At 38.2% G+C, this 20,194-nt stretch overlaps 1 protein-coding gene across 3 annotated transcripts in view; it reads right to left on the minus strand.

Moving 5' to 3' along the window:
- The window catches only part of CDH8 (cadherin 8), a 354,935-nt gene that overhangs the window by 101,690 nt on the left and 233,051 nt on the right, over positions 1–20,194 (minus strand). For 2 of the 3 annotated variants that reach the window (XM_087870475.1, XM_087870474.1), the window contains one exon: positions 1,868–1,909. The exons of the other annotated variant lie outside the window; for it this stretch is intronic. In XM_087870475.1, the coding sequence (XP_087726601.1) occupies positions 1,868–1,909 (42 nt within the window). The remainder of the gene's footprint in view (positions 1–1,867; positions 1,910–20,194) is intronic. 3 annotated transcript variants of the gene reach the window in all.

A 20,194-nucleotide genomic window follows, 5' to 3' on the forward strand; every position in this document is an offset into this window, starting at 1 on the left:
ATCTAAGGGGTTTATGAAGGAACATGAAAACTAGACGAGTGCTTAGCTTTTAGAATGCTCAAATTTTTGGACTTCAACTGGAAGTATTTATTAATCTGTTAAGATTTAAAATGTACTTAACTTATAGGTATTATAATGCAATGTTTTTGCGTGGTCCAAGTCAGTGTGGATTTGGAAACATGGCCCTAAAATTCTTTGACATGCCTTCCATTACAAGGTGTGGTATATGTTCCCTTCCCTTGAAGATCTAATCTATTACTAATTAGAAGTGGAAGCTGCTGGCTCTTTATCTTTTGGGTTACTCACTGAAGGAACATAAACTCCAGGCAAAGAAGACGACGAAACTGCGTCTTGGAAAGGTAGGTGAGGACAACTAACGATTGGCCAGCCAGGTGAGTGAGCCATTTTGGAGCTGATGGTCAGCTATGTTCAAGCTATCCCCGCTAGTACGACATTCTGTAGAGACCTGCTGACCCTGACAAGCCTTGCTGAACTTCTGATCTTTGAGCCAAATAAATGTTGGTTGTTTTAGGCCATTACATTTTGTAGGGTTTTTTTGTTTGTTTTATGTAAAAGTAGATAATCAGGACAGATTTTACATGGTGCTGCAGTCATAAAAACTTAGACCACGTGGCATTGGTCTGGGGACCAACTGGCAAACAAGAGGTAGATGGACACTGAAGACCATTACTGAAAGCCTAAAGGGGCCTAGGGAGAGTGTTCAAAGACTACAGGATGTGAGGAGGCTGTTGGTGAGGTCTTCCAGTAAACAAAACAAGCTATGGATTACTGGAAGTCAGAGAAAAGAAGCCCGCAGTGGCTAGATTTTTCACTATGTCACCTGGAGGTCATGTAGAAAAAAGGAAATGTACTTAATATCTTCAATCTGATTAAGAGATTCCAGGTACAGGAAGTTTTGTGTTTGTTTTTTTTTTTTTTGGGGGGGGGGCACATGGCTTCTCTACCTAAATAAAATGCAAATGGAGAGAAATTACCTAAAGGAGGAACTTTTGAACCAAGTTGATTGGATTTGAAAACAAAACTGTTTTTCATTTGTATCTTCTTCAGAGGAAAATAATTTTTAAATTAAGAGATCTCTCACTCCACAAATACAATACAGAATGGGACAATATGATCTTTTGTTGTTAACATCTCAAATATCTGTGAAGTTCCTCATGGGAACTTTCAGAGAGATGAAAGTACCTGTCAGCATTGTAAAAGCAGAGCATGTTTTACAGGTTTTCTCTTTTACGACTATTAAGAGTATTGACCATAGGAGTCTACCTAGGTTCCCAAGGTCAGTAAGGGCTCATCCTGAAGAGATTTCTGAGTGTAACTATAGTCTAATGAAGTGGATTATAAACGGATTTGAAAGAAATTGACAAAGTTCTTAAATGTGTTGCCTTTGACTAAAAAACAGTAAATGGTGAAAAGAGGCTACTAGAGTCTGAAACATTTATATGCAGGAAGGGGAGAGAGAAGAAATCTTAGCTATAAACGCAAATATTTTATAAAAAAAAAATTCAGAGGGGCCTAGGGTCTTGAAGAATCAGTCCTTAAGTACTAAATAAACCAGTGATATACATCCAACTGAACTGAAGAATTGTTGACATATTTTCTATGTAACTTCCATCTGAATAATGGTGTCTGTAGAAATTATCCTTATGTTGCACCATTATATGGCAGAGATGTGGAACTTATCCTTCATTTATCTCTCAGGTCTTCCAACAGAGAAGAATTACTCTAGTATTTTGACTCACAAAAGCCTAATCTGTTTTTAAGCCCAAGGCGGATATATTTAATAGGAATTAAGTAACTTCTGATCTAAGGTGGTTTGTGGTAGTTTTAAAACATGGCATAAACTTACTTGCGATTCTCCTCTTTGAGTGTCTTCCTCGGAATCTGGGCTCTGTTTATGTTTAAGCAATAAACTTTGGTCAGTATTACAGGTGTGAAGGCATTAAAAAAGAAAAACAACAACAACAACATAGATTTCACTCTTCATCACTCCAGGGATGGTTGCTCTTGGAATCTAGACAGAGTAGACCCCAGGCATCAAACTACTCTCTGAAGAAACCTACACTGAGATAAACCAAAATAAACATCAGTTCCCCAGCTATTTGAGGGAACCATGTGGATCTTCCAGCCCAAGCCACGACCTCTATTGACACTACAGATCAGAAATGAGCTTTCCTTATTTTGCCTTGCCCAACTTAGATTTGTGAGGAAATTAATTGCTTGCTAATGTTTAAAGCTACTATGTTTGGGGATAATTTATAGTGCAGTAACAGATTTTGAAAGAATTTTAACACTTCCCCTTCTGAATTTAAAACTTGTGGACTAAAATGGTAAATAGGCAGTATTATCTACTAAAACTAAAATAGACATCCTACTTTCATATTTTTGCAAGTAATGTAAACAGAACTACCCGAGGGAACCTAAATACTATCAAAGCACCGCATACGTTTAATACTAAATGTGGGTTAGGATGAATTTCAAAAATGGTAAAGATAGAACTCATTACTAAGGTTTAAGAAGAGAAAGGTGTAGAAAAAAGGAAACTTTCTACAGTTTCAAACTGCAAATTTATGATTTACCCATGCTTATTTTCCTAAATTAAATGAATGTTTTAAGACAATTGTGAATATTTATGCAACTATAGGAGCACCCAAATATATAAAGAAGCTAATGACAAAGCAAAGCAATCAATAGTAACGGCATTAGTAGGAAACTTTATACAAACAGAAAATCAACAAGGTAATGGACCTTGAATGACACATTGGACCTGGTGGATCTGACATATATTCAGATCTTTGCATCCTCACAGCAGAATACACATTCTCTCCAAGTGCACCTGCAACAGTCTCCAGAATAGATCACATCCTAGGCCACAAAACAAGCCTCCAACTTGTACCACTTATCTATCTTTTCAATTCACACTATTATTTTTTTTTATGTTAGTCACCATACAGTACATCCCTGGTTTCCGATGTAAAGCTCGATGCTTCATTAGTTGCGTGTAACACCCAGTGCACCATGCAACATGTGCCCTCCTCACTACCCATCACCAGTCCATTCCATTCCCCCACCCACCTCCCCTCTGAAGCCCTCACTTTGTTTCTCTCATGCTTCATTCCCCCTTCTGATTACCCCCATGATTTCTCTCATCTATGGAACATAAGAACTAGGAAGATCGGTAGGGGAAGAAAGGGGGGGGTAATCACACCATTTATTAAACTAGAGATTAACCACAAGAAAATCTGGAAATGCACAAATACATGGAAGTTAAATAACATTCTACTAAACAGTGTATGACTCAACCAAGAAATCAGAGAGGAGATTTAAAAAAAAAAAGTGATAATAGACACACAATGATCCAAAACCTTCGGGCTGCAGAAATAGCTGTTTTAAAAGAGGGAAGTTTACAGCAAGAAAAATCCCTAACAACCTAACCTTATACCTAAGGGAGCTAGAAAAAAGAAAACCCAAAAGCAGAAGGAAGAAAATAGTAATACAATGGATTAATGAAACAAGGAGCTGATTCTTTGAAAATATCAATAAAAAATTGATCAACCTTTAGCCAGACTCATTAAAAAGAAAACAAGAGGATCCTCACAAAATCAGAAATGAGAGAGGAGAAACAATAACCGACACCACAGAAATACAAAGGATTATCAGAAATTATCTCAACAAATCAGACAACCTAAAAGAAACATACACATTCCTAGAAACATATAAACTAAACTAACTAAAGCAGGAAGTAACTCCTAAGTGAAGTCCAGGACCAGATGGCTTCCCAGATGATTTCTACTAAATATTTAAAGAAGAGTTAATAACTATTCTTAAATTATTCCACAAAATAGAAAAGGAAAATTTCCAAACTCATTCTATCTGATCCCAAAATCATATAAAGACACTACTAAAAACCCCTACAGGACAATATCTCTGATGAATATAGTATTTTGTTGAAGATTTTTGCATCTATCAATCACAGTGAACCCAGCAATACATTAAAAAAAAAAAATCCTTCACCATGGTCAAGAACGATTTATTCCCAGGGTGCAAGAGTGGCTCAATATTTGCAAAAGAAATCAATGTGATACATGACATCAATAAGAAAATAAAACCCATATGATCATGTCTATAGATGCAGAAAAAGCAGGTGACAGGGTAAAACATCCATTCATGATAAAAACCCTCAGCAAAGTAGGCTTAGAGGGAATAGACCTCAAAATATTAAAGGTCATATATGTAAAATCCCCAGCTAACATCATCCTTGATGGAGAAAAACCATGAGCTTTTCCCCCTGGGACCCAGAACAAGACAAAGATGTTCACTCTGACCACTTCCATTCAACATAGTACTAGAAGTCCTAGCTGCAGCAATCAGACAACAAAAAGGGCATCTAAGTAAAAGACAAGTAAGACTTTTATTATTTCCGTATGACAGAACACTATATATAGTGAATCCTCAGCACTGCACCAAAAAACTACTAGAATAAATGAATTCATTAAGGTCCCAGCGTGCAACATCTATATACAGAAGCCCATAGCATTTCCATACACTAACCCTGAAATGGCAGAAATAGACCTTAATAAAATACTCCCACTTATAATCACAAAAAAATTATAGAATACCTAGGAATAAACCTAATCATGGAGGTGAAAGACCTAAAATCTGAAAACTAGAAAACATTGAAGAAATTGAAGATAGCACAAATGGAGAGAGATCCATGTTCATGGATTTTAACAACAAATATTGTGAAAATACCCATGTTACCCAAAGCAATCTATGGATTTAATGCACAGCATTTTTCTCAGAACCAGAATAATCCTACAGTTTGTATCGAACTACACAAGACCCCAAATAGCCAAAGCAGTCTTGTAAAAGAACAAAACTGAAGGTGTCACAATCCCCAATTTCAAGATATACTCCATAGCTGTAGTCATCAGAACCCGTACTGGCACATAAACATGTTAGATCAATGGAACAGAATAGTGAACCCAGAAAAAAGCCTCACGAATCCATGGTCAATTCATCTTCGACGAGAGAGACAAGAATATGCAATGGGAAAATGACAGGCTCTTCAACAAACGATGGTGAAAAAACTGGACAGCAACATGCAAAAGAATGAAACCGGGGGACCACTTTCTTACACCATACACAAAAAGAAACTCCAAATGGATTAAGGACCTAAATGTGAGACCTGAAATCATAAAAATCCCAGAAGAGGGCATAGGCAGTAATTGCTCTGACATTGGCTACAGCAACATTTTTCTAGATATGTCACCCAAAGTAAACAAAAGCCAAAAGTAAACTTTTGGGGCATCAAAATAAAAAGCTTCTGCACAGCAAAGGCAACAAGCAACAAAACTAGAAGGCATCCTATGGAATGGGGGAAGTTACTTACATGATATTAAAAAAATACATAAACATGTATATAGATGTATACACAACATAGAACTTAAGCAATTTAACACAACAAACCCACAAATGATCCAATTAAAAAATGGGCAGAAGACAGGAACAGATATTTTCCCAAAGAAAACATACAGATGGTCCACACTCATATGAAGAGGTACTCCACATCACTCATCATCAGGAAAATGCAAATCAAAACCACCATGATACCACCTCACACCTGTCAGAATGGCTAAAATAAACACAGTAAGTGTTGGCAAGGATGTGGAGAAGAAGGAACCCCTTGCTCTGTTGGTGAGGATGTAAACTGGTGCAGCCAGTGTGGAAAAGTATAGGGAGGTTCCTCAAAAAAAATTAAAAATAGACCTACTCTACAATCCAGTAACTGCACTACAGGGTATTTCTACAAAAAACACACACTAACTCAAAGGGATACATGCACCTCTATGTTTATGGCAGCATTATTTACAATAGCCAAATTATGGAAGCAGCCCAAGTGCCCACATGATTTAGTTTTAACAAATTGAAGATTTAAGGAATGATCAAAATGCATAAGAAATAGCAGGAAGATCGGTAGGAGAAGGAAGGGAAGAATGAAGGGGGGGTAAACAGAAGGGGGAATGAACCATGATAGACGGTGGACTCTGGGAAACAAACTGAGGGCTTCAGAGGGGAGGGAGGGTGGGGGATTGGGATAGGCCAGTGATGGATATTAAGGAGGGCACATATTGCATGGTGCACTGGGTGTTAATATGCAAGTAATGAATCATGGAACATTGCATCAAAAACTAAGGATATACTGTATGGTGATTAATATAACAAAATAAAAATAATTTAAAAACTGCATTTCCAACAAGATTTCTAATTTTAGAAGGCTTCAAAATAAAACAATTCTGTCATATATGTGTCTTTGGCCACTGAAAAGGAGAATAGATCTGTATAAGCCTCTCTGTTGTAAACAGTCCTTAAAATTAAAGACCTCCTTTATTCGGAGACAGAAATTATGAACTCTTAATATTAGTCTTGATTGGAAAGCTTTTGAAAATACAGATAATTGAAGGGGGAGAAATCAGAGAGGAAGACAAACCATGGGAGACTATAGACCCTGGCAAACAAATAGAAGGTTTCAGAGGAGAGGGGGGGTGGGGGAATGGGGTAACAGGGTGATGGGTACTAAGGAGGGCACGTGTTGTGATGAGCACTGGCTGTTATACGCAACTAATGAATCACCGAACACATCAAAAACTAATGGTATACTAGACAGTGGCTAACTGAACATAATAAAAATAAACATATTTCCAAGAATAACAGTAAAAAACAAACAAAAAAACAGATAAATGGCTCTCGTACTATAATACAGAATATAGTGGTGAGACCCAGGCACTTGTAAGCTTTGAAAACCTTCTCGTGGGGACGCCTCAATTGCTCAGTTAAGCGACTGCATTTGGCTCAGGTCATGATCCCAGGGTTCTGGGATCCAGTCCCACATCGGGCTCTCTGCTCAGCAGGAGTCTACTTCTCCCTCTCCCCCTGCTCATGCTCTCTCTCTCTCTCTTACTCTCCTTCCAATAAATAAATATCTTAAACTAAAAAAATAAATAAGAACTTCCTTGTGGTTATCTACTGTGTGATTCAATTTACATAACATTCTTGAAGTGACAAAACTATAGAACTAGAGAGAAGATTCCTGATTGACAGGAATCAGGGCTGGGGAGTGTGGCTTCGGAGGGAAGTGGTTTGTATAAAAGTACAGTAAGAGTAAAAAAAAGAGTAAAAAAAGTGGTTTGTATTAAAGTACAGTAAATCCTTTCGGGCGTGATGAAACTGTTCTGTATCTTGACTGTGGTGGTATATACATGAACTGACACGTATGTTAAAACTGGACAGGATTACAGACACACACATGCATACAGTACAAGTAAAAATGGCGCTATATGAATAAGTTCGGGAGACTATCAATGTGAATACCCCGGCTGTGATATCATACTATAGTTCTAGATGTTACCATTAGAAGACATTGTACAAAGCGTACATAGGCACTCTTCACATTTTCTTCTTATAATTGCATGCCAATATATAATTATCTAAAATAAAAAAAAATAGATCCATCATCTAAGATTGAAAAAAAAAGTACAATTTTCAAAACTATTAAGTTTTCACATAGGGGAGGAACTGGTGTAAGTCATTGATTTTTCACTTTACGGTCTACACTGCAGTGTAAGTGTCACTTGGAGACTTATGAAAAATCCCAATTCTAAGCCTCCAATTCACACCCAATTTATCAGAGACTCTGAGTGTGGGGTCCAGCCATCTGGCGTGGGGCCCACAATCTGGGGTTCCATAACCTTTCCAGGTGCGTGGAATGCAAGCTGAACTTTGAGAAACCACTAATTTAGGGTTTTGTGGTAATTGTTAAATGTAGCTGAACAGAGGCTTGCTACTCAAAGTCCATTGAGCAGCATCAGCATTACCCGGAAGCTTAGAAGAAATGCAGAATCTATACTACAGACTTAGAGAATCCAAATCTGCATTTGGGCAGGATCTCCCTGTAATTCAAAGACACATGAAAGCTTGAGAAGCAGTGACTGAGAGTATTTGCTGAGTATCTGTCACGTGTAATTCCATCAAAAATGCAGCTCCATTTCTAGGAGAGTGAGAACATTTGGGCACCATCTTCCTGCCAGGGCAGGAATGTTAAACAAGTTGTCCTCAATTACACATCACCTAAGTAGCCCATCTAGGATTTGAGCTTGCCTAGGACATAAAAGGACAACAGGAAAGATCCCTCTGGTCTGGATCCCTCCAGAGCCTATATTCATAGGCAGTGTGCTAGACTGTCCAGTCTTTTTCCATGTGTTAGGCCAGCCCCTGTGGGCCAATTCTGATTTCTGACCACTCACAACAGGGAATGTCATGAACTGCATACACTCAAGCCAGGGTCAGAATAGATATCATTATTCACTCAGACACCTTTGATTATATTACTATCTGAACAGTAAGCTCACAATAAGAACCTCAGATATACCACCCAGGAGTCTCTGGCTTCGGGACTGTAGAGTGTCTGCCTGTTCTCCTCCTCCACCCTAAGATCTCCCATCGATCTTTCCATGTGCATCACAGGGTACAGACTCCAAGTCGACAGAGTACACATTAGCTGTAAAATAATACTGTTGGGAGCTCGAGCTGAAAGGGAAATGTCTGATTGTCTCTGACTGGATTTCCTGCATACTTATCTTCCAAACTCCAATTCTGTGGAAGAGTGCAGGCAGAACCAAGTGTTATCTGAATGCACAACGGACAGCGGAAAAAATCATTTACCATTTTTATGTCTAGGGTTTAACTTCAGGAAAATAGCAAAATTCATAGAGTAAATGGTTTGGGGATTTCCAGGGAAGGGGGGAGTTGCTTTTAATCCTTTTGCTGAATAAGAAGGGAGGCATGGCTGTAAAATGATTCAAAGCTGTTAGAGAATAGATTAGGATTCTGTGTATTTTGAAGAATCCTCAGAAGTGAAATAAAAATAAAGTTTGTAAGAGCCAAACAAATAGCTAATAGAACAAGGTAGACCTTCATTAATCGCTAATAACAGCAACTATTATTATTGACCATCATGATTAGTTCTTGATAGCCTCTGGAGATTCAAAAATGGATACGTCATCATCACTGGGTGCTATATGAAACTACTGAATCATTGAACACTACATCAAAAACTAATGATGTACTAGATGGTGGCTAACTGAACATAATAAAAAAATAATAATCAAATGAATTTTATCTAATTTGTCAGCTTCAATGGGCCAGGCATGGGGCTAGGGGCTAAACAGGTGGCTTTTCTACTGTAGATCGTACAACCTACCTATGAAATTGGTATTAACGTTCACATTTTACAAAGAAGGAAACTGAAGCTCAAGAACATGGGATGACTTTTCCGTAGTCACAGGGCAAGTAGACGGCTGGCAGAATTCAGACAAAAGCCTATCCGCCTGAAACGCCTTTGATGACAGAAGTGAGAAAAGGCAGTGAAAGGAGGTGGAATCCTTTGAGAAAGCAAGGAGATTTAGACTCAGAGCAGACTGCCACACAACTTCAGTACTTCTCTTTCTCCCACAGATGGCTCCAAATGTGCTTCTCTTTGGAAACCGAAGAGTAATTACTACCATCTACATGAAAGTCGCTAACCATTCACATCTAATTACTGACACAGCGTAATAACTATTATACATGTCCATAAACGAGGCAGATTAATGTTGCCATACATTTCATTGTGTCTTAATGCTGAAGTATACCAGAGATTCTGTCCTCATGGTCTGTTGTTTCATGAACTATGGGGGGGGGGGGCAGAGGAAACTGACCCACTTAGGGTAGGGATAATAGGGGGCATGATGTAGACAGAGATGGACTAAATTCATCCTCAGTTCTCACAGGCTCCTTTTAAAGTGTGGAAACAGTCCCCTTCCCTCTTCCACCTTCGTGCATAAATATAGATACAGATCTAAAGATGAATATATATACGAATACTCAACGTGATAGAACTTTAAATTACATGTGAATTAGCTAATATTTGTAGTATTTTCAAAACAACACAGCAAGGACCAACATGGAGTAGTCTGGGAAAGGCTCTTGGGCTGTCTTGGGAAAATTATTTTCTATGTCACTTTATTTTGTTTTCTACACTTGAAAACTGGGTCACATATTACTTGCCCTTTGCATACCTCAGGGAAAAAGCTGCAAGGATTAATGAAATATTTGTTAAGATTTGTAAACTGGGTAAATTAAGAGTTCATCACCATTATTCTACTAGATTCTTCAAATAAAATTTATAGTAGAACCATAACCCTTCAACCTTTGTGAATAAGGCAGACGTGAGAAAGTAGCAATGATGTAATTTCTCAAGAAGTCTTTGTTGTTTAAGTCAAGTGCTTCAATCAAATCTAAAAAATACCAGAGAAACGGAATCTCAAAAAAAAAAAAAAAAAAAAAGAACACAGCTGAGAATTGAGAAACCGAGAAAGGTATGATCTTCCAATGCTGCAGGCTGACACACCATTTGGCATCTAACACTCAGGTGAGATTACAGTCATTAGATTGATGATTCTAGTGACTTACTAAATGGACAATTAGGGTATGGTTCTCCTCGAATTCTTTGAATTAGTTGAGATACTCATGCAGCTTTCCTCCCACATCTGTTGCTTGGCTACATATGGGTAAAATGCCAGTTGATTTAATTTTTCACTTCTCCTTCCAGATGTTTTGGCATCTCATAGTTATAGGCGTATAATTGTTTAAAAATGCAAGATTAATGCAAGAGAGTTCTACTGTTTTCTGCCTTGCAGGCTTTAACCGTAGTAATAAAGGAAGTAACTTAATTGTTTTAAAATATGAACTGGGATCTGAAATTCACATCTCTCGTGACCCAATATTTCAACAACAGACCTGTATAAATTAAAAAAAAATTAGTTTTATTTCCTGGAACAACTGCAGGCTGATTCCACATGAAATTAGAGAAATGAGAGACTCCAAATCCAGACTATATATCCAGACTCCTGAAAGCTGCAAGGAGTCCATGCGATCTTGACTTGAAAAGAGTCTATTGATATAGACAGACTTGGTGGACCTGTTATGTACCTAAGTTGACAACTCAGTGACCTTGACGAAATCATTTCTCTACGGCTCGATTTCATAAATTGACGATACTATAACCTATTTACTTCATCGTCTCTTATCTCCATATTATATGTAAAGAAACTGTACTAAAAAAGTTATTTGTCTGTGTAAGTTACTTATGAAGAGAAGCCTCAGGCCAAACTTATCTTGGCACTTTTAAATACAGGACTCGTCCCTTTGAACTGCAAAGCATACGCAACTCCAGAAATGCATTTGGGTACTTCGAAAAGACAATCTGCAGAACGAGGAGAGAGGATGGGCACTCTGCAAGGAGCAAGCCAGCACATTCTCAATTCTGTTTCTTCTGAAATGCTGACACTGTTCAAGTATTCACCAGGATGATTACTGCATGATTCATTAAGTGTCTTTGACACTATTCACACAGTTCCTAGGTAAAACAGCTACTCCACAAATTTGATGGTAATACACTGTGTGATCAGCAGATGCTAGTATTATTACCATAGCTGGTATTACTAGACTCGATCTGGTGCGTATCTGTTCTTGCAAAGTGAGTATTAGTGGAACACTAATTCTGAATTCATGAAAAGTCTTAGGACTGCCGGATGACTGCACTATGTAGCTTAATGATCTTGAGGCAACGTCCTAAGCTTTCTGACCTTCAGCTACATCACCTAAAATGCACGGTATTATTACCAGCCCTGGCCTATTTTCCTTTATTTACTTGAGTTTTCGATGTAGTAAAGAATAAAGAATCCATTTATGAAATATATAATAGTAATGTAAGGAATTCCTATTACTAACAGAAATGACAGCTGGAGGCCAAAGTTACCTTTATCTGGCAAAGGCTTCAATTTTTTGACTAAAATTTCTAAAATATCATTCACCTTGCTAGGTTCACGGAGATTTAGGGTTTTGTCCTCAGCTTTGCAGAAACAGAAACTTTAGTCTACCAGCAGCACATCCCCGAAGTGAACGTTGCTTCCGCACAGACATGCAGCACCCAAACTCTTAGGAGACACTTGCTTAGCAGGAAAGCTACTATGTTCATTTACAATGAAAACTCAAATGTCTGCCCAAGGTCTTACGGTGTAACATAGTTAAGGCAGATGTTATGTCGTCAGACAAATGTAGGTTCGAAGTCTGGCTCCACCAAGCACTAGTTGTGGAGTCCTGAAAGCTTAGAGACGTGCAGTACCTGTCTATTTGTTCTTAGTCACACAATGTCGTTAATATGATGCACGACCACAGAGGCAAGTTTTGTAAAGAACGGGGGCAACTCTAGTCGAAATGATTGGGTTACGCAGGGAGAAAATCTCAGGAAATGATGGGGTGGCAGTTATGAGGATGATGCTGAGGATGATGATGATGATCTGGGTCAGCGTATTTTATTGCAGCAGTTTTGTAAATTGAACAGTAGACTCACAAAAAAAGGAGGCTTAAAAAACATGGAGAGCACTGTGGTAGGTGTATAATTTAATCTTGGTGGCCGAATGCTCTGATCATGTGTCTGTTCCCAGAGACAGGGCTGATCCCTGGAAGAACACTTCAGTCTTGGTCGCGAGACCAGGGCATCTGTCTCTGGCAGAACAGGAGGAGTACCCACAGGCTCTGGGTCTATGACCCTCCAATTCTCTACGCCTGCTCATATAGTTCTCGGAAACAGTAATGGCAGAGATTTAGGAGCAGTCAAGTTTTGATCTGGCCTGAAACCATTTTGCCTCTTGAAAAGGCATCCTTATTTGATGAGAACCTAGACATGTAAATTATAAAGTTAACCTATTTCCATCAGGACTGTCTTGATTTTCATTCTCCTCCTAACAAGGACTAGCATTTATTGAGTTCTTACTATATACTCTATTCCAAGAATTCCACTAAATGTATTACATCTTTCAATATCCAACCTACTTTTTGGAGGTGATAAATTTATCAACATGATATCCAACAGATACTAACAATCTTTATTGTTACTCCTCACAGCAATTGAGAAAATACATGCCTTCCTCAAGTGATAGTTCTCCAACAATTTGGTCTCAGGGCCTCTTTGTGTACTAAAAAATTATTGAAGAAACCAAAAAAAGCTTTTATTTTTAAAAATGTACGTTACTGGGTTCTCTCTCTCAATATATTCCAATTAGAAGTTACAACTATTTTTTTCTTTAGAACAGAGATACACAAATGCATTTCATTACCCTTTGAACAGTGATATCAATATAGGTCACACAGCCACTAGAAAACTCCACTCTCCACTCAGAGAAATAGTGTCTTACTATCATAAACACATTTTGAACTTGTGGATCCCTTAAAAATGTCCCAAAGACTTGAAGTCTCTCTGGGCTTCACTTTATGCTGTCTTAAAGGATAAAAGATTTTTGCCCCCCTAATCTTCCCCCATATATTTCAACCATTCTATTATTTAAGACTAGGCACTGTGCTAGGTGCATTGTACAACCATATAGAAACACATTATTATCCACATACAAAATTGAAGCTCAGAAAAGATGAGTACTTTGCTAAACAGCACATGACTTAGAAGTTTGGTAATTAGTTTACTTTCTCATATCTTTCTGTCCCCAAACCTGTGCTCTTCATTATCGTGCTGTACTTCAGCCACCAAAGATACATCAACCAGAGATGAACGAGAACTTAGTAACTGTCTGATTTCATCAACATACTACAGAGAACTCTGAAATTCAGTGTTATAGTTACACGGGGCCCAATAATTGAACCCATTTTCCCTCAAATGGTTTTATCTTGCCTCTTAAAAGTAGTTCTTCCTATTGCAGATAAAGTAATTCCAGTATGTGTACATTAAAAAGACAGGCCAAGTAAAGATGATGGGGAGCCAAAGTTCATGCTCAAACTACACTAAATAAAATAAATATACTGCCCTAGGACTATTTATTTTTACGCTTTTTATCCTACATAGATCAAAAGCAGTTCAATTCCCCTTTTTGTTCCTCTATGCATAATATCTAGTACAAGGCCTGCCATCATTGACGTATTTGAAAATTTGTGCAAAGATTAATATTTTTCAAAAGATGTCTGCCCATAGGCGTCACTTCTTTAGTAGCAAGAAGAGTTCACGCTTTGACATCAAACCTGGTGGATGACCTTTTATACATTCCTGACTTCCCTAGACCTCCCTTCACCCATTTCTGAAACAATGCTCTGGAGACCTCCATCTCAACGTTGTTATGAAGAGTAAATAAAACAAGGGTTTGCACACAATGAGTAGCATTCTGCTTGGGATTCTGTAGCATCTCAAATGCTAGTTTATGTCCTTGTCACAGCCACATATCATTCAGTCTTTTAGATCTAGACATGGAGGCAATAAAGATCATAACAGAGCTGGTATACTACCCAGTGCTTTCTTTGCACCCATGCAACTTTCCTAAATCCTAATTCTTAGGATGTCCAAAAAAAACCCAGCAAAACAACTGTGAACATCTCCAGGCTTTCTGCGGCCAAAAAATATACTTGGGCATTCATTTATATTTTCCTGTTGGCCCTCTATCCATTTCTAAAGTACAACAGAAAGATGTGGTAGAAATAAGATGTGCCCACAATAGAGGCCATCATCAAACAGGCCAAGATCAACAATCCCTCCTTTGTATCCCCAAATTCCCAAAACATCCTGGGTAGATTCAGGCCAATTCCTCTGCCTGTAACATCCTTGCTTTTCTTCTTCATTTGTCCCAAGGTAGCATTGAGCTTGACTGGGAAGGGCATTGGGAAAAGTATCATATAGAGCTCATTTCTTCTTCATATGAGTTGTTTCTGTTTCCTTCCACTAGATGACCTGATTGTAATCCAGGAATTGTCTCCCAACTGGAGGAGCCCCACATCTTGGATGGGAACTAGGGCTTCAACAACCTGTGACCACAGCAGGTAGCGTTTATGCCGAAATGTTTCTGGCTCACTAATGTGTCATGTGTTCAATCAACAACTATTTGGTACACTTAGTCATTATTGTTTTAGACTTTAAACCTCCTTAAGATGGACACTAGGAGGGACAAAAAAAAAAAATCAAGCAAAAGAAAAAGACAAAATAAATATCTAATTCAACACTTCCCATTTTCACGAAGGTCTCATATTTATATGCCAGAAGTCATCTGCGGAATATCTAACTGACTTTTAAAACCCATGTCTAACCAATCACTTCTGATAAATACCCAGATAGGTTCAGATTTATTTTAGGTATCAGTTTCCCTGAGAAGTCACCCGACACGTCAGTTTCTGTCTTAGATGCTTTTTATATCTTTTCTTAAATAAACAAGTGTGGGTTTCTATGGTATTCTTTGGAGTTCAGTTTTTGTTTCTTTGTAACTGCTACATAATTATATTGGAAATGTGAAAAACAGTTCAGCAGGAAATCAAATGCTGGCCCAGTATGGGTATTTTTATATCCACAGATACTCAAATATGAACCGGCAAAGAGATTTGGATACTGTGTCTAACATGCAATCCAATGACAAGCCTTATTTAAAAGCCAGGAAAAAAAAAAAAAAAAAAGAGGCGCAACAAAGCTCAATTTTTTTTACAGTGCATTAGAGTTGTTCCTTTTGTTTTTGCTAAATAAGTAAAAAAAAGCTGAGAGAAAAGGTTCTAAAAAATCAGTGGCTCTTAAACGTCATGCTCAGAACAGTGCAACTGAAAGAACAAATGATGAGGCTTCTATCATTATTACCATTTTTAAAAACAGACACAGAATATATTTATACTGTTTAACTGTGTATCATACTCCATTATAATAAAATTATATATAAGATGTAAAATTTATGTTGATATAACTATAGTAAATATAATATAGATATGTATATATTTTTTCTCTATCAAGTAAGTGAGTTTTAGCTCCCTACTGAATATTTGCTTCCTTTTAATCAGTAAATAAATACATTTGATTGGCCAAGGAAATTGTTTATGTTCAAGTAGATAGTTGTTAATGGAACGTACACTGGAATCCTGTTTGACTGCTAAGTCAACGCTTTTTCATGCCTTACTTGTCATCCCTGGTTTTACTTCACATCTTCCTTCTTCAACCTATTATTAAGCATTAATTGTCAAATTACAACAGCGGGTGTGTGGAGAGACTTCATCATTCAAAGCTTATCTCAGTGGGTTTGCAAGAACATTCAAACTATAATATTAGCCACTCATTTAGACTTTAATTTCTTTTAAAGTTAGGAACTCGAAGTTCCTAAAAATACAAATTTCTTTATAGTGGATCATTCACAGATGTAAATTTTGTATTCATCACCCCAATCCCATCCTGATCTCCCCACACTCATCCCATTCAGTTATTTTAGAGGGGATTACTTTACACAATGATATCCTATTGTGTTTGAATCTCTTTTATAAAAAGCTGGTTAAAGGAGGCCTATCTATTCTTCAACTTTGGAAGGGATGGGCCATCTTTTTATTTTTATTTATTTATTTAAAAAATTTTTTTTCCTGACTTGTTAATGTGCATCCTTGTATGTCTCAATAGCATCTAGTTTATCAGGAAAGCAAAGAAGGGTAATGTTCAGAGATTGGGGGTAAAGAGACGGACAAACCTAGGATCAAATCCAAACTCAGCCACCTAAATCCAGGGAGCTTGAGCTTTAAATACTTTATTAGAGTAGAGAATTGATGGTTCCAACCTAAGCAGTTATTGTGCAAATTAAATGTGATAAAGGGCAGAGAAAGAGCTAGAACACTGCCTAGCATACCGTAAGCACACTTTCATACCCTTTCTTTTATACTCATCACCAAGGCTTACAACCACCAACACTATTTGCTTCTCCTCTCTGCTCATTAGTTTTCATCAGATGCCAACTTCCATTCTTTCAAACTCCATCTCTGATGCAGCTTTAGTTTTACTCTGAATTAGGACTGCAGGGATTATAGCAGTGGTTGTCAAAGTGTGGTCCCTGGCTCAGCACATCCCTAACATGGCAACTTGTTAAAAATACAAATTCTTTGCCCAGAAATTTGTTTTAACAAATGCTTTAGGTGATTCTGATCCACCATAAAGTTTCAGAAACACCATCAGAGTGAACTCCCAAGGAAGATGGCATGGTAGTAGGATCCTCAGCTCATTTCATCCCCCAGATAAAAAAAGGTAACATGCACATCAGTGTAAATATCCCAGAAAATGAGCCAAAGACTGGCAGTACAGACTCTCCACAGCTAACTGTAGAGAAAGACCACAGGAAAGAGGACAGAGACATGGCTGGGAGCTAGACAGAGGGACTGTCGATGGAAAGGAGGAATGCCACTGGCACAGAGAGGGGAAAAACACAGACCCTCACAGCAAGCACCCGAGGCACAGGGAACCCACATGGGGAAGATGAATCCCCTTAATTTTTGGCTTTGAAAACCAGAGGGGCCACAATTGAAGAGTTCTTATAATCAGCAGGGCTTAACACCTGGAACTTTAAAAAAATCAGTTCAGCATGGCTCTGAGAAAGCCCAAAGCAATTGGAAAGTGAATACCTGCCCTTAAAGAGATAGCTTGATAAACAGCCCCATGGGGACACAGCACAGAAGCAGCAGTTTGAAAAAACACACAAGGTACATGAGAAGGAGATTTGCAGGAGGGGCGGGGATCATTGGGGGACTTCTCCAGGAACAAAGGAGTTGTCAGGCACCATTTCCCCCCACCTCCACCCCCAGCCTAGACACAGGGACACCTGTGAGAACAGCCAACACCGACACTCACTTCCTAACTTCCTAACACCCTGCCCTGCCTGTCATGTTCTCCTGCAAACCTGCCTCCTCCAATACACCCTTGGCCTGAGCTCAACCAAAGCAGTGCCGCAGGCCCAGCAGTGGGCAAGCAGCCCTGACACGTGCCAGTACCACTCCAAGGTGACTCGTGCCCCACGAAGAAAGGAAGACCACAGCAAGCAGTCTGACTGCTAACCTGGCAGTGGGCTGGGGGCAGACATTAGGTCAGACTGCAGCCCCTGCCCACCAACCAGAGCTTCACAGGGGATAACACAGGGAAAGAACCCTGCAGTTTGGTGCTACTGCATCTCTGGTAAACATCTGATCTGACTCAATTTAAGCCAAAGGTGGCCCCAGACTGGCCCACTAACACCACAGGGACCAATCCATACCCATAACAGGCAAAAAGAACCATTGCAGACAACTGGACTGAAGGCAAAAGCAGTGCAGCCACAACAATAGGGTGCACAAGACACACATAGGAAACACCCCTAAAGTGCCAGGTTCTGATGAACAGGGGACATTGCACAACAGGACACTAGAGAACCTCTTCTTCATAAGGTCATTACTTTCAAAAGCAGGAGACATAGGTGACTTTCCAAATAAAAAGGAACACAGAAAAAATGACAGAGGGAAGTATGTCCCAAATGAATCATCAGCACAAAGTCATAGCAAGAGAGCTAAATGAAATGGAGATAAGTTAATATGCCTGCTAGAGAATTTAAAGTAATGGTCATAAAGTTATTCACTGGCTTGAGAAAAGAATGGAGGGCATCAGTGAGACCCTTAAAGAAGAGAGGAAATAGAGAAATAAACCAATCAGATGAAGAACTCAATAACCGATATTAAAAATATAGAAGATAGAGTAAACAAAGTAGACTAGAGAAAGCAGAAGAGTTTATCAACAACCTGGAGGACAGCAATGCAAAGCAATCAAGCTGAACAGGAGAAAGAAAGAAAAAAAAAAGAATAAACATAAAAATAGATTTAGGGAATTCAGTAACACCATCAAGCATAACAACATTTGCATTATAGAGATCCCAGAGGACAAGAGGGAGAAAAGGGGACAGCAAATTTATTTGGAAAAAAAAAAAATAGTTTACAACCTCACTAATCTGAGGAAGGAAACAGAAACCCAGATCCAATAGTCACAGACAGCCCTCAACAAAATTAACCCAAAACATATAGTAATTGAAATGGCAAAAAAAAAAGTAGAGATAAAGAGAATTTTTAAAGCACCAAGACAAAGGAAAACAGTTACACACAAAGGAAACCATGTAAGGCCAACAGCTGATTTTTCAGCAGAAACTCTGCAGGCTAGAAGGGATGGCATGATATATTCAAAGTGCCAAAAGAAAAAAAACAACCAACAGTTAAGAATACTGTCTATCCAGCAAGGCTATCACTCAGAACAGAAGGATAGATAAAGAGTTTCCCATACAAACACAAGTTAAAGGGATTTATGCACACTAAATTAGGCCTACAAGAGTGTTAAAAGGGATATATTGAGCAGAAAAGACCATAAGCAGAAAAAAAGTAGGTACAAAAAAAAAAGAAACACTAAAAATATGTGTATCTATAAAAATCACTCAAGGGATTCACAAAATAAAAGAATGTAAAGTATGCCGCCATATACCTAAAATATGGTCGGGAGAGGAATAAACAATGAGTTCAAGCTTAAGTGACCATCAACTTAATAGAGGCTGCTATAGGCATGAGATGTTGTATATAAACCTAATAGTAAGTATAAATCAAAAACCAGTAATAACAAAAAATGAAAAGAAAGGAATGAATCCAAGGCCATCATTGAAGAAAGCCAACTAATTGTCAGACAAAAGACCAAGAGAAGCAGAGAAAAACTACAAAAACAACCATAAAACAAGTAAAAAGGTGGCAATACCTCCTACCAATAATTACTTTAAAGGTAAATGGACTAAATGCTCCAAGAGAAACAGGGTCACGGAATGGATAAAAAAAGTAAACTCATTTATATGCTGCATACAAGAAACTCATTTCAGACTTAAAGACGCACAATTATTGAATGCGAAGGGATGATAAACATTCATTATACAAATAGAAGTGAATAGAAATCCGGGTTAGTAATACTTACATTGGACAAAACAGACTTTACAACAAAGGCTTTAATAAGAGACCAAGGAAAACATATAATCATAAGGGTAATAATCCAGTAAGATATAACAATTGTAAAAGTTTATGCACCCAATATGGGAGCACCAATTACATAAAGCAGCTATAACAAACATAATCAATAGTAATACAATAATAGTAGGGGATTTGAACACCCCACTTACATCAAGAGACAGATCATCCAAGCAGAAAAATCAACAAGAAAATAATGGCTTTGAATGCCATATTGGACCAGATTGCTTCAACAGACATATTCAGAACTTTCCATCCTAAAACAGCAGAATACATA

Source organism: Ursus americanus, chromosome 21 (genome assembly GCF_024610735.1).
Source record: "Ursus americanus isolate L20-20 chromosome 21, mUrsAme1.1.p, whole genome shotgun sequence".
Lineage (NCBI taxonomy): Eukaryota > Metazoa > Chordata > Mammalia > Carnivora > Ursidae > Ursus > Ursus americanus.